Source organism: Pongo pygmaeus, chromosome 15 (genome assembly GCF_028885625.2).
Source record: "Pongo pygmaeus isolate AG05252 chromosome 15, NHGRI_mPonPyg2-v2.0_pri, whole genome shotgun sequence".
Lineage (NCBI taxonomy): Eukaryota > Metazoa > Chordata > Mammalia > Primates > Hominidae > Pongo > Pongo pygmaeus.
In genome coordinates this window covers 49,015,441-49,030,839 of record NC_072388.2, presented here as the reverse complement: position 1 = coordinate 49,030,839, position 15,399 = coordinate 49,015,441, and the positions used below count along the sequence as shown (strand labels likewise).

General features: G+C 43.5%; 1 protein-coding gene across 10 annotated transcripts in view; it reads left to right on the top strand.

The window, feature by feature from the left end:
* The window catches only part of CDKL1 (cyclin dependent kinase like 1), a 67,671-nt gene that overhangs the window by 44,707 nt on the left and 7,565 nt on the right, over positions 1–15,399 (top strand). For 5 of the 10 annotated variants that reach the window (XM_063651210.1, XM_063651208.1, XM_063651209.1 and 2 more), the window contains exons 4-7: positions 7,479–7,551; positions 10,309–10,399; positions 11,243–11,497; positions 13,529–13,611. In XM_063651210.1, the coding sequence (XP_063507280.1) occupies positions 7,479–7,551; positions 10,309–10,399; positions 11,243–11,497; positions 13,529–13,611 (502 nt within the window). The remainder of the gene's footprint in view (positions 1–7,478; positions 7,552–10,308; positions 10,400–11,242; positions 11,498–13,528; positions 13,612–15,399) is intronic. The other 5 variants (XM_063651214.1, XM_054447638.2, XM_054447636.2 and 2 more) reach the window with 1 other exon arrangement.

Here is a 15,399-nt window from a genome sequence, read left to right as displayed (position 1 = left end):
CCATTCCTCTCTGGTTGAATAGTGAGGTCATTTTCAGTGTTTGGTTTGATAATGATTCTGGTATAAAATTTTCCTACAAATAGATTTTTCTTCTTTTGTAATTTTCCTTTAGAAGTTCTCAAATTGGTACTCTTGAGTTGTAAATTTTGCCAAATGGAACCAATTTACTTTCTCACCAAAGATATGGATATATATATATATATATATATATATATTTCCTTATAATCGTGCTACCTTAGGTTCTATTATTAAAATATTTGGTGTATGAATTCTATCAAACATATAAGGAAGAAATAATAGTAACCCTACCCAAACTCTTTCAGAAAATATGAAAAGGAACATTTCCCAAATCATTTTATGAGGCCACTATATGCTGATGCCAAAACCAGACAGACATTTCTAGAAAAGAAAATGACAGATGAATATTCCTCAAGAATTTAGGTAAAAAATCCTTAGCAAAATTACTAGCAAATCAAATCCAGCAGTATAATGTAATGTAAAAGAGTGATTAATATATCTCAAAATATCAATTTTTAGACATCAAAGGCTTTCTATTGTGAGAGATGAAAATTTGGCTCCCTGAAATCACTATCTCCTCTGCTTCCTGTTCTAATCCTCTAAAATAGTTACGTTAATGTTCACTGTTCCCATTATTGTGCCTATGTAAATATTACTTATAGCTGAGCATTGTACCATACTATGGCTTCCTTTTGTACTTTTTCCTCAAATTAACACTTGCCTTGTTTTAAAATTTGCTTGACATTCTTTAATCCTGTTGCTAATTCCCTCCCTCCACTTTTTTTTTTTTTTTTTTTTGAGACAAGGCCTCACTCTGTCACCCAGGCTGGAGTGCAGTGGCCCAATCATAGCTCACTGCAACCTCCGCCTCCCAGGCTCAAGCAGTCCTCCCACCTCAGCCTTCTAAGTAGCTGGGACTACAGGTGCCTGCCACCATGCTTGGCTAATTTTTTGTATTTTTTTGTAGAGATGGGATATCACCATGTTGCCCAGGCTGGTCTCAAACTTTTGGGCTCAAGCAATCTGCCCACCTCAGCTGCCCAAAGTGCGGGATTGCAGGCATGAGCCACTCACTGCGCCCCACCCCAACTCATTTTAATAGCCTCTCAACGTACATTTTCACAGGATAGTTACATCAGGTAATCCATCAGTTCCATTTTTTTTCTTGGTAATGTCTGGCCTTTAAGCCTCCTTTTCCTTCTGTCTGGCTTGTTGTACTCAAGACCTGCTGTCCAGCTGTGTCCCTTGGATTTCCCTTTGCCATCATCCTTGTAATTCAGACTGCATTTCTCTGTGGTCAGATTCATTACTTCCTGGATTTCTCGTCTTCCTCTTTCTGGGTTTACTTGCTTATTTTGACCAAGTACATCCATCTCTAACTGGTTAAAAAGATGATATAATCACACAGAAATCTAGACTCCAGGGATTTCAAATGACACCCCCCCCTCTCCCGCCCACACCCTTCCTTAGAATCAAGCAGTTGGGAGCCCTTTATGTTCCTGGGGGGTGAAACAAAATTCCCAAAGCAGGCAGGAAGAATGCCATGAGGTCACACCAGTGGAGAGCTCAGCAGTGTGCCCGTTCTCCACATCTTCCCACTAGCGAAAGATGGATTCCATTCCACCCTCCCCAGAAGGAGTGCCTCTGGGGAGCTGAGCAACAGCCCAGTGGGCTCTGGAGGAACAACTGGAGCTCTCAGCAAGTCAACTGAACTGAAGGCCTCAAGGAAGACCACCTGACTACCTATGGAAGTGCCTTCTTGAGCCCCTTCCATCTTGGTGTGGGACAGAAAGGAAAGGGAGGATCCTTGCTTGATTTTCTCATACCTTGCCCAGACTCTGATTTCTAGGTCAGGGGAGCTGACATCTTCAGGAGTTTAAAGCCCACCAGACCAGGCCCAGCTGGCTGGGAGTCCAAAAGGTCCGAGTTGGATGCTGTCCAGCTCCCTTGGAGCACTATTTACTAGGAAGAAAAGCTGGGGATATATATGGCTCGTCTAAAGTTCCATCACCTAATCCCATGGCAGAGAAGAACCAGGCCCAGGAGAAAAGCTCAAGCCCCTTCTTCTCTCATAGGTTAAGGTTGAGCTTATGTATGATTGCTCTGAAAGGAGAGCTTGCTTTTGAGCTAGAAGAGCTATTAAAAGGAGTAAAGAATGAGAAGGAATTGAGCCCCTTCTCTTCATACCTCTTCTAGCCCTTCCCCACTCTGCCCTAGAGCTCAGCCACAACCACTATTTACCACCAATGTGGAAACAAATACCTTAAGGTAGAATGAGTTCCCTAGCCTTGCTAGCACAGGCTACAATTTTAAGAACATCTTCCTTAGGCCAGGCATAGTGGCTCATGTCTATAATCCCAGTGTTTTGGGAGGCCAAGGCAGGAGAATCACTTGAACCCAGGAGTTCGAGACCAGCCTGGGCAACACAGCAAGACTCCTATCTCTGCAAAAATAGTATTGGCCAATCGCAGTGGCTCACACCTGTAATCCCAGCACTTTGGGAGGCCGAGGCAGGAAGATCACCTGAGGTCAGGAGTTCGAGACCAGCCTGGCCAACCATGGTCAACATGGCGAAACCCCATCTCTACTAAAAATACAAAAATTAGCTGGGTGTGGTGGCATGTGCCTGTAATCCCAGCTACTCGGACGGCTGAGGCAGGAGAATTGCTTGAACCCAGAAAGCGAAAGTTGCAGTGAGCCAAGATAGCACCACTGCACTCCAGCCTGGGTGACAGAGGGAGACAACGTCTCAAAAAAACAAAACAAAAAACAAACAACAACAACAACAAAAAGACAAGAGAAAAGAACAAAGAACATCAAAACATCTGCCTTAGCCTGAAGGGTCCAGCCAGTCACCCAGACTCTTCTGGAGCTGTTAAGTTTGTTGAATATATTCATATTTATTTAAGATGGCATGAGGCAGAGGGCATTGCGATGACACCCCTTACTGTGCCTGGCTCTTGTGTCACACTGTACTGTCTGGATGGGTTGCTTTTGCCACCTGGAGCGCAGTTATCCCGTCATCTCCCTCTGCCATCCTCCCAGAGACTCCTGCTGCTTCCCTCCTGCGTTGGGTCTCCAGCCCACATAATCTTCTTTGATAATGGGCTGCTCCTTTTTGGTGGACTGCATCCACGAGGGGCTTCCTGAGAAAGAGTAGATGAGAGGTACAGGAACAAATAAGAGGTTGAGACCTTGCCCTCGCAGGCTTTATTCCATCCTCACACTGGATTGGTATTTTGTTTGGGTATAGGCTTGTTTGTTGGTTTTTGGTTGAAGATAATATTCCTTCAAATGTTTGAAGTCATTATTTTAGTGTCTTCTATCTTCTAGTGCCAAGAAGCCTGATGCCATTCTATTTTCTGCTCTCTTGTGAAGTCCTGTTTCTTCTTCCAGAAACTTGTAGGAGCTTCTCTTTGTGCTCAATGTTTTTGATTATGAAACTCATGAGTGGGTCTTGATTTTCATCCATTATCCTGGCACTTGCTGGGCCTTTTCTGCCTCAGAAAAAAAGTTTTGAATTGTTTTGTTATTGACTTCCTGTTCATTGTTTTACCTATTTTCTTTTTCTCTACCCTCTATTATTGGGGTGTGAACTCTTGAACTGGTCCTCTCATTTTCTTATAGTATCCTGTTCTTATTTCATGGATACAACAGCTTTCCTTTTCTCTCTGAGGATATTAATGGTATTTAAAAATGTTTTTTTCGTCCTCCATAATTTCTGTTTCTTTTAAGTTGCTTTTTTCTGTTTGTTCTGGTCTTCCACTTTCTTACTAGAGGCTTTTCTTGGGCATCATATCATCTCTGGTTGTATGCTTATAGTTAAGAATAAGGAACTACTGGAAGCTCTGAGCTTCACTATGGTTTTCTAGCTGGGCCATTTGCTGGTGGAACCCCAGTGTCAGAATCTTCAGAGCTTTCTCTCTGAGCTTCTCCCAAAAAAGTCTTTGAATATTGTGCCTGGAGAGTGAAGTCTGCCTGACGGGTTTCTCAGAGTCTAGTGAGGGAAGAGGGGTGGGGAATCCCAGCATTCAGCATTTTGTATGTGTACAGTCCTTTAATCCCCTGTTTTCAGAACAGTACCCACATTTTCAGAACGGTATCCACAATCTCACGTATGCCAAATGTCCTCTGCTTTATCCTCTCCAGAAACGAAGCTCCAGCCTTCTGCCCGGTAGTGGAGAGTGTTTCCCTATGGGCAAATGATAGAGGAGGAGATCTAGGGATTTAATTATTTTCTAAACAGTTTTTTCCACACTCCTTAGCTCCTAGTTCATAGAGACCTTGGCTGCTACCTCCCGAGCCTTTTGAGGATTCTTTCGGGATGAATTGGTTGGTTCTCCACCTTCCCTCTCCTGGCTTAGATTTTCGCTTTCTAGGATTGTTAAGTTAACTATCTTTCATTCAGTTGCTTTCTGGATTCCACATTGTGTTGCTGTTATGTCTTCTCCTGTCCTCTCTGAACTTGTGAAGTTTTGTCTTTAGAAGTCTTCAGCGTAGTTCTAGTTAGGTTTTGGGAGGGAACGAAATTAGCTGGGCTTGCTTAATCCATCATCTTAATTCAGAAGTCCTTTGACACACTTTCTGCAGTTGGTTCTGTGACACCGTATTCTCCTGAGTGTTGTCTTATTCACTTGATGCTCTCAACTCAGGTGCCCTTGTGGGGTCCCCTTCCTCTTTCTGCCCCTCTGTGGGGAAGGGTCTCACAGCTTCCTTCCGAGCTCCTCTTCTTTAGCTGGATTCACTCCTTAATTGGCTTCATTCAGTCCTAGGCCCCAAATACCACCCATATGCTATGCTTCTCAAACTCACATTTCCAGCCTGACCTTCCTTCTAATGTAGTATCGCTGACGCAGAGTCTTCCTTTCCCTTCCCCCAAACCAGTTTCTCCTCCAGTGTTTTCCTGAGTAAAAGGCACCACCGTGTACCAGTTACTCAAGCTAAAAACCTGATGTCATTCCTTGATTCTTCTCTTTCTCCCACATCCAATCCCTCAGAAAATCCTGGAAGCTCTATTTTAAAAATATAGCCCAAATCTGGCCACTTCTCACCACCTTAACCACTATTTTAGATGTTCCCTTAACCAGAGAAGCTTCCTGGGCCATCCTATATAAGGTGATCAACCCCTTCTAGCACAGCACTCTCACGCTGTCTCTCTCTCTCTCTTTCTCTTTCTCTCTAAATCCAACACCACAGAATATATTCTATCTATTTTTTCCCCTTTTTATAGTTGTAACTCTCTTCTCCAACAGTGAAAACGTGGCCCCTCTTATTATGAGTGTTTCAGCTAAAAGGGATCTCAGAGTCTGAGGCCTCTGCATTACAGAAAAGAAACTGAGTAAAGAAGTGAAGTGAGTAGCCAATTCAAGATGGCACTAAGTAGTTTGTACAGAGTATTTACATTTGAGAATTTTGTAATTCTGGGGATTAGCTGTGCTGGGGATTAAAGGAGCAATAATGATATGCAACTATAATTTACTTTTACATGCTCCTTTTATATAATTTATTTGGGGAAATGTTTGTAGGAACTAAAGTTGCCAGGTACTGGTAACCCTATATTAATACTTAATTTGCAGGCCGGGCATGGTGGTTCACACCTGTAATACCAGCACTTTGGGAGGCTAAGGCAGGCGTATCACTTGAGGTCTGGGGTTTGAGACCAGCCTGGCCAACATGGTGAAACTCTGTCTCTACTAAAAATACAAAAATTAGCCGAGTGTGGTGGTACACACCTGTAATCCCAGCTACTCGGAGGCTGAGGCAGGAGAATTGCTTGAACCTGGGAGGCAGAGTTTGCAGTGAGCTGAGATTGTACCACTGCACTTCAGCCTGGGTGACAGAGCAAGACTCCATCTCAAAAAAACCCAAAAATTTAATTTGTTGAATAATCAAAATATATTCCATTTTTCTGGACAAAATGTAGAGGCTACTTGGAAGGCTGAGGCAAGAGGATCCCTTAAATCCGGGAGTCCAAAGTTCAATGAGCTATGATAGCACCACTGCCTCCAGCCTGGGCAGCACAGCAAGACCCTGACCCTAAAAAAAAATTAAAAGTGGAGGCTGGGGAAAAGCATTCCCCCTAATGTCTCATCTTAGTTGCATTTTTCTAAGCCTTTTTTCTCGACAGTGACTTTTTCTAGTGTCTATGCCTATATGCTGCTCAAACAAGGAAAAAAGAATTTGGAGAGAAGCAACTTCAAACACAGGGACATAGCCCTGGTCCAGCAATGTCCCAACTAGCCTTCCTGGAAGTGGCCTCTTCCTTTCCTTCATGTGATCCCACTCTCTGTTCAAACACCCCCTGATATGCTTGAAAGGATTTCCTGAACGTCTGGCCTGTGACAACAGCGGCCCTGTAGCCTCTCTCAGAGGCTAGAAGTGACTTTTTGTAGTCCCCTTAACACAGCTACTCAAGAGTTTCCTCCCTGATTTACTTATTCATTTTGGCTGAGGACCACAGCAGCATTGTGGAATGTTTGATTTATCAAAACAGTAAGTCCAGCCGGTGGGTTGGGGTCTCAGAAAATAAATGCACTCTCTGTGGTTCATTTCTTACACTCCCTGCCTTGGTTTGTTGTTGTTTTAAATGTTTCCAGGCGAGGTGCCTCTTTCTAATTCACATGAAGTACCTGCTGGAACTACTGGTTGCCCTGGTAATATAAGATGTGAGTCAGGGAAGAAGTACTGGGAGCAGTGGCTTGAAGTTTAGCTGTGGTGATGGAGGAGAGAGTAGAAAGATGTAACTGGGGTGCAGCTGGCTGCCATGGCAGCATAGGGAAAGAACCAGGATGTCTCAGGTTTTTAAATTATTATTAACATTTAATAACAATTTACAATGGGGGAGCAAGAGAGACTGCATCAAGACCCTGGTAGGGCAGATCTGGGACGCTAAAAACAAATAGAATGGTTTGCAATGTAAAGCTCTTTGCTATAATCAGTAAAGTCTTCATTATCTAAAAAACCAACCAAACAAACAACAGCAATGCTGCTCTGAGAGACCACATGCCCACACATCGAAGATGAGTCCTGCTTCAAGGCTGTCGGTCTGGGGCAACTTGAGAAAATAAACAGCATCTTTTGTGCTGAATAGTAACTAACTTTACATCAATAAAAAATTCCTTGTGAAAATGGAGCTTAAGTTACCAGGCAGTTTCCCAGTGGTGTCACAGATGTTTGAGATAGGTGGTTATAAATACCTGTTGAAATCCCTGTAGGTTTTCATGTCCTTACCAAAGAAGTAGATGTTTGCATTTTTGTTAACCTGTTGTCTCTAGACTTCAGTGGTGTGCTGGTCACATATTTTTACATTTTGGATTCATGGAATGACTGATGAGTAAGATGACTATGTGTCACCTACAATTTTTCACTACTAAAGCCTATCTTGGTTTATTTTTTCTTTTCTTGAGCTGAATTCCATGGCTACACTAAAGAATGTGTTTGTGATGCTTTATTTTTATTAGGGTACCAGAACATCTCGTGAAGAGCATAACTTGGCAGACACTGCAAGCTGTAAATTTTTGCCATAAACACAATGTAAGTCTCATGATCTCTTTTGAAAAGCAAGAAGGCTCCCCTTAAGCTGAGGTGGAGCCTTGTACAAAGTTTATATCACACTTTTGTGGGTAAAATTTTTTACCCAAATCTTCATAAGCCTGGTTGGGTAAGTATAGGCTAAAAATGCCAACCTAGCTATTCCTTCTTGCTCAGGTTATATAAAACATGCATTTTTATGATTTTAAGAAACTAGTGCCAGGCATAGTGGCTCCTGCATGTAATCCCAGCACTTTGGGAGGCCAAGGTAAGCAGATCACTTGAGCCCAGGAGTTCGAGACCAGCCTGGACAACATGGCAAAACCCTGTCTCTACAAAAAATAAAAAAAGTTAACTGGGTGCGGTGGTGTGTGCCTGTGGTCCTGGCTACTCAGGAGGCTGAGGTAGAAGGATCACTTGTGCTGGGGAGGTCGAGGCTGCAGTGAGTCAAGATCATGCCACTGTACGCCCACCTGGATGACAGAATGAGACCCTGTCTCAAAAAAAAAAAAAAAAAACCCACAAAGAACAAAAAATTAGTCATACATTTATACTGCTTAGAAACTACTCAGATTTAAGGTAGAACCCCATTCACTTGGAGTCTATGTGGTCTTGTACTCCCAAAAGGCTATGAAATTGGGGAAAACCCCAGGTGATTCATGCCTGCTTAGCTGCAGTATGTCAGTTGCAGTAGGTGGAACCCAAACCCAGTGCAAAGTGCCAGTGTCTGCTTTGGTGAGATATGAGTGTCGAGTCTCGAACCAAGCAACCCATTGAAAGCCTGTGACACTCCTGGCCACAGGCGGCTGGTAGAGGCATAGTTGACTATTGCCCAGGTGATGTGACTTCACAGATGCTGGGAAGCCTGCTGCCCCATCCAATACAACACTCCCTACTGTGCATAGAAACCAGATTCCAAAGTTAGAGCTTTGTTTTGGCCATGAGTGCAATTTCACTGCAATGTTTTATCCTACTCAACTGCCAGGGTCAATTTAGGTGGTAGGGCTAAATCTCCTTCTTTATATTGTTCCAAATGATTTTTCCTGATGCTGCATTCCCGGAAGGAGGAAGTATGAGAGTAGACGGCACTTCTCCCTGAGGAGCCTCCAACTAGCTAAAGGCTATAATCCTTGTAATACACAGGGGAGAGTGGACACCCATATTGTTAGTTACTATGACTTCGCACTCTCTCAAGAACAGGTTTTAGGATGGGGGAGCAAGAGAGACTGCACCAAGACCCTGGTAGGGCAGATCTGGGATGCTAAAAACAAATATAATGCATACCACAGTTCCCTGGAGAGCCCCAGACACCCTGTTTGGCTCCATGTGCTGATGGGGGTGGGTGCAGAAACTTGTAAAGAATTCCCAGAACAGAATAGGAGCACATACTTGCTTACAAGTACTTCTGACCATATGTCATCATGATATTCATGGTGTACCCATTTATAGCAATATGTGAAGCCAGTGGTAAAAGAATAGAGATCTCAGGGATGTTAATTGCTAAGAACCAGATAGATTGTAATAAAATCCCAAAGTTGTTTTATTTCACCCCCAAATTTTCCAGAATAATAAATACCCATGGGGAAACATTGACATTGATCTCTCAACCTGAAGGTCCTTTGGAGTGAGAACTGGTCATGCCCAAGAAGAACCCAAGTCCTCTCCAGATTCTTAAGAATAACCCCAGGGTTTCAGGCTGCAGGCCAAAGAGGGTCTCTCAGGTTGCAGAATGATGTAGCATTCTCCTCCTAAGAGGAAAACACTTGGGAAAGAGGAAGATTATTAGGGACCCTGAGCAGTATTTTGACCCAACTCAAAAAAAAATAAAGTAACTCTTAATTAGGTTGTTGATTTGTTCTTTGCCAAAGAAATTGTCATTTAATGAGAAAATCATGTGAAGATTCTCAAACGTTCTTTTCTCTAAGATCACCCTGTTAAAGAATGTTGGCTGTGGGCTGGAAACCACAGGTGATTTGAGTCTAAATTCTGGAGGGGGGGCCGCATCCCCCAAGGGGTGGCTGCAGCTCTCAGAGCACTTGTGTGTGGGACAGAGCTGACCTCTAGCGACTCTCCCCAGAGGATGAGGGCTGCTGCCTACTCTTGTTTATCTTGTCGGGATGAATGTCAGAGCTGGAAGGGAGATCTCTTGGCAAGCTGTGGTTGCCGCCCTTCTCTTCCCAGCTTATCTCAGCAGGCCCACGGCTTGTCCTGTTTACGAGGCCAACTGTATTCTGTTCGCAGTTAAACAACTGAATTGTGAATTCTGCTTATGCACCAATTCGCAGCTCCTGCAACCATGTTGCAGCCTCACCCGGACCTTTCAACATCTTCCCTTTCACCTAGAACTGTCAGATTAAATACAGGACACCCAGTTAAATTTGAATTTCAGATAAACAAGCATAACTTTTTAGTATAAGTACATCCCAAGTGCCTCATGGGACGTATTATCCTAAAAAAATTGTTTATCTGAAATTCAAATTTAACTGGGTGTCCTGTATTTTTCTCCGCTAAGACCGGCTACCCTACTTTCATTTTCCTTTCACTCTTCTTGGTTCTTTTGGGCCTTTTAGGAATTTGGGATGATTCAGGCTCTGACAGGCATGGTACTAGATTTATTTTAGGCTGCTCTTTTGCTGTTGTCCAACAGGCCAAGGAGAGATTTAAATGATTTATTCAATATTTGCTAAATAGTCATGTGTTTCATTTATCCCATATATAGTTCAGCCTTAATATTGTTTTTGTTTTGATTTGTTACACTAGTGCATACATAGAGATGTGAAGCCAGAAAATATCCTCATCACAAAACATTCCGTGATTAAGCTTTGTGACTTTGGATTTGCTCGGCTTTTGAGTGAGTATTGACATTTTCTTTTGTTAAGTAGGAAAAACGGAAAAGTTCTTGATACAATAAAGGATCTAAATGCTCTAGAAGTATACAAGCTAGTACTTGTATATTTAGGGCATAAGTGTGCTATAAATTATAATTTTGTAATTACTGAAAATGTGTAGATACATACAATGGTTTACCTATGTATGCTATCCATAAATTATACCACAGTAAAATGGTTATTAAAAAGTATCTTACCTCCCTGATTTCTACCATTTGTTGCTAAAATACTTTTCAGAAGTGTGACTTTAGAATAGTGGCTTTCAACCTTGGAGGCAGATTAGAATCACCTGGGGAACTTTTTTTTTTTTTTTTTTTTTTGAGGCAGGGTCTCACTCTGTTGCCCAGGCTGGAGTGCAGTGGCACAGTCACAGGCCACCACAGTCTCGACCTCCCCAGTTCAGGTGATCCTCCCACCTCAGCCTCCTGAATTGCTGGGACTACAGGCATGAGCCACCACACCTGGCTAAGTTTTGTATTTTTTTGTAGAGACGGGGTTTCACCACGTTGCCCAGGCTGGTCTCGAACTCCTGGGCCCAAGCAAACTACCTACCTCGGCCTCCCAAAGTGCTGGGATTACGAGTGTGAGCCGCCGTGCCCAGGGAACTTTAAATTCTAAGCCCAATAACCCCCCCAGGCCCTCCCCAGGGATTCTGTTTTAATAGGACTGGAGTGTGGCTTGAGCATCAGTAATTTACAAAATATTTATTTAAGTGATTTGAATGCGCAACTAGAATTGAGAACCAGTGATATAGAAAGGCCACAAAATTGGGCACAGGCTTGACTTCTGAGATCTCCCCCTCTCAGTTTTGATTCCAGCCTTCCGCTGCTCTTTGTTTTCCATGTTCCATCACTGGCCAGCTGGACCGAGTGACTACTATACAGACTACGTGGCTACCAGGTGGTACCGCTCCCCTGAGCTGTTGGTGGGGGACACGCAGTACGGCCCCCCGGTGGATGTTTGGGCAATTGGCTGTGTCTTTGCTGAGCTGCTGTCAGGAGTGCCTCTGTGGCCAGGAAAATCGGATGTGGATCAGCTGTATCTGATTAGGAAGACCTTGGGTAAGTGGTGTTTTTGTCCCACCTTTAGGAAAACTGGATATTTCCCCAGGTTGGGGAAGGGCAGAGCCAAGTTCTCAGTCTCACCTAATGCTCTTTAAGGCATTAGTTAGGAAAGAGGAAAACTCAAAGCCTCATTTAAATGACTCCATTAAAGGTGGCCATATTTGTTTTAATTAAAATAGTTAACAATTATTGAGTACTTACTCATTGTCCAAAAACAACCCAAGATTCTTGAGCAGTTTGGATCAAGTTAAAACATTAATAATGACAATAACAACAATAAAAACTCACATTTCTGTAAGGGCTTAGCAGTTTACGGAATGCTTTCATGGTTTACCTCATTTATGACAATGGGGTAATTCATTTGGATGTCCTTAATCCCAGCCTGCCTGACTAGTTTGGATTATTCAGACTCTATGGAGAAGGAGAATGATTCCCAACCTTCTAAGTGTCAGGAGGAAAGCTAGTTGTAATGTCACTCAGCCCGTCTTGCTTTCCCACCCCAGTGCCCTTTCCTTTCTCTCTACCCTCAGAGGCGGAGGGGAAGGGCAGGGGAGAAGGGAGGGAAGATGAGAAAAAAAAAAAACCATCAGTAGTGATTGCCCTCTTCCAAAGTCAGGGAGTTTAGACACTACTCGCCTGAGTATCACAGTTTAAAGTAAACTTTTCCTCCTCTAAACTTTTGTAGCAACTGCCATCGCCATGTCTTCCCTTGTAATCTTATCTTCCCAAAGATACTGTAAACTTCCTGATGGTGAGATCATGTCTTATATTTCTACTTACCCTCCACCAGTGTCTGCACATTGTAGGCAATAAATGTTTGCTGCTAGCTTGACTTTGTCGAGTGACATGGAAGGCACTTTGTAGGCCTTCCAGGGGCACTCAGCCTTTCTTGGCTGTGTTTCCTCTAGTGATTTTAGAACAGCTTCCCCATGTCACCCCTCTGGCACTGGAGGAAGAAGGTTATTAAGGTACAAGGAATTGTGCTCATGATGCTGCTCACTGAGATCTGGGGCAAGGCATTAGAGGGTATATTTTGGTTGCTCACCCAAAATGAGGCGAGGCAGCAGTTTTTGCATTTGAGTGAGAGGTAAATTTCTAGGATGCATCAGTAATAATTTGATACCCTGGAGTAGGAACTCCCACAGTGCTCTGGGAAATGGGCCTGGTTGTGCCCCAGGAGAACACCTTTGAGTATCTCCCTATATTCTCTGAACAAAATCCCTCTTCAAGTGTAATACAGAATTTTACATAAAGGCGATTTTAGCTGATGTGATGGAAATGTGAGCAGGAGGAGCTTCCTAGAGTCCCCTGAAATATAGAAATACTCTGTTTCATTATGTCATATTGTAAGTGCTTCTAAACAGTAGATTAAATGGGATTTCCAAGTGATTGCTAACTGGTGAAATAAGAAAAGATGGTCCCAATGTGGAAATGTATTCCTTCTAGCTAGAAAATCTGTGATTTCTTCCTTCCTTCCCTTCCCCTCCCCTCCCCTCCCTCCCTCTCTCTCTCCCTCCCTCCCTTCCTTTCTATCTTCCTTCCTTCCCTCTCTTCCTTCTTCAGATATTTATTGAGTGCTTGCTCTATGTTAGACACTGTTATAAGTGCTAGGGCAATAAAATTTTATCTTCACCTGTCAGGATTCAGTTAATATGATTTTGATTTGTGGTTGTTGCCCTTTTGCTGTTTTTTAAAATGCATTATTTTATTTGTGTGCATGTGCTTCTGAGTTGTTTGGTTTGGGTTCCTTCAGTACACTGTAGGCTCTGAGAACAAGAACCTGAGAGCAAGAAGCTTGTAGCCCTCAGTTTCTGTTGCTTATCTCCTCTGTGCCTAACACAGTGTGCTGTCCACCGTAGGGATCAATACAAGTTGCTGTGGGTTGCCTGAATGCCTCTCCTTCTGATTGCCCAAGAACACTGCAGTGTCCATAGATACGGGCACAGACAAACACAGCATTGATGGAAGAAAACCATAGATCAGTGTTTGCTAACCAATTTCACTTACGTTTTTTTTTCTTGTCCAAAGGGGATCTCATTCCTAGGCACCAGCAAGTGTTTAGCACGAATCAGTACTTCAGTGGAGTGAAAATTCCAGACCCTGAAGATATGGTGAGTGACCCATTTTGGAGAGAGTTGTGTAGGCCAGGCTAGCTAGGCTTTGGTTGTTATTCACCTCCCTGAGCCCCATGGCTCACGCTGCATTGGAGGTCAGTCTAATAGAGAAAAAGAAAATTGGAGCAAATTGGCTAGTGAGACTTTAGCCTTAATGCTAATTTAGAGGCTGTTGATAACAGAGTCTAGCCAGCCTGTTGCATAGGAATGCAGCGCTGCCTGCCTGCCGGAGCCACACCTGTCCTTTATCATTTTTTAGCAGTTGAACCTAGGTAGCTTAGAGCCAACCAACTTTTAGACCTAGACCTATCAAGGTAAAGTTAACTAGTTTTTCCCCAGCATTGTCCAAATTCCCTACTCTACTATGCCCATGGTCTCCAGACCATGGGAAAAATCATAATGAACTTCCTTGGGCTGGGTGCAATGGTTCACGCTGTAATCCTGGCACTTTGGGGAGGCCGAGATGGGCAGGAGACCTCACCTGAGGTCAGGAGTTCCAGACCAGCCTGGCCAACATGGGGAAACACTGTCTCTACTAAAATTACAAAAATTAGCCAGGTATCGTGGCACATGCCTGTAATCCCAGCTACTCAGGAGGCTGAGGCAGGAGAATTGCTTGAGCCCAGGAGGTGGAGGTTGCAGTGAGCCGATATTGCACCACTGTACTCCAGCCTGGGTGGGCAACAGAGCAAGACTCTTTCCAAAAAAAAAAACTTCCTTAGCCAGCCTTACTCTGGTGCTTGCCCTCTATTATGGCCAACCCAAATAGGGGAAGCCCATTTTTTAAGAACAGAAAAATTTGAAATGTTTATACCCCTAATCCACTTCCAACAATTTATTCCTGTGAAACCATTATCCAAGAGCATAAAGATGTGGCATTATTTAACAGAAATTATTTCCTTTAGTATTCCATCAGTAGGGGATTAAGTATGGTACATCCTTACAATAGAAATACCTCATCGGGCCAGGTGTGCTCATGCCTGTAATCCCAGCATTTTGGGAGGCTGAGGCAGGTGGATCAGGGGCTCGAGACCAGCATGGGCAACAAGACAAAACTCTGTCTCTACTAAAAATACAAAAAGTTGGCCTAGCATGGTGGCACGCACCTGTAGTCACAGCTACTCAGGAGACTGAGGTGAGAGGATCACCTGAGCTCAGGAAGTTGAGGCTGCAGTGACCTGAGATCTCTGCACTCTAGCCTGGGTGACAGGAGTAAGACCCTGTCTCTGAACAAAAAAAAAAGAAAAAAAAGAAAAAAGAAATACCATATAGAGCCAGGTGCGGTGGCCCACACCTATCATTCTAGCAACTCAGGAGACAACTGAGGTGAAATATTGCTTGAGCACAGGAGGTCAAGACCAGCCTGGGCAACATAGCAAGACCCTGTCTCTACAAAATATTTTTAAAACTAACTGGTGTTGGTGACACATGCCTATAGCTCCAGCTACTTGGGAGGCTGAGGCAGGAGAATCACTTGAGCCCAGGAGTTTGAGGTTATAGTAAACTATGATCATGCCACTGCACTCCAACCTGGGTGACAGAGCAAAACTCTGTCTCTAAAAATAAGAAATACCATGTAGTTAAAAAAAAAAAAAAAAAAAAAGACGGTTATAAAACAGTGTAGGCTGGGCATGGTGGCTCGCGCCTGTAATCCCAGCACTTTGGGAGGCCGAGGCAGGTGGATCGCTTGAGCCCAGGAGTTCGAGACCAGCCTAGGCAACATGATGAAACCCCGTCTCTACTAAAAATACAAAAATTAGCCAGGCACGGTGTGGCACACACCTG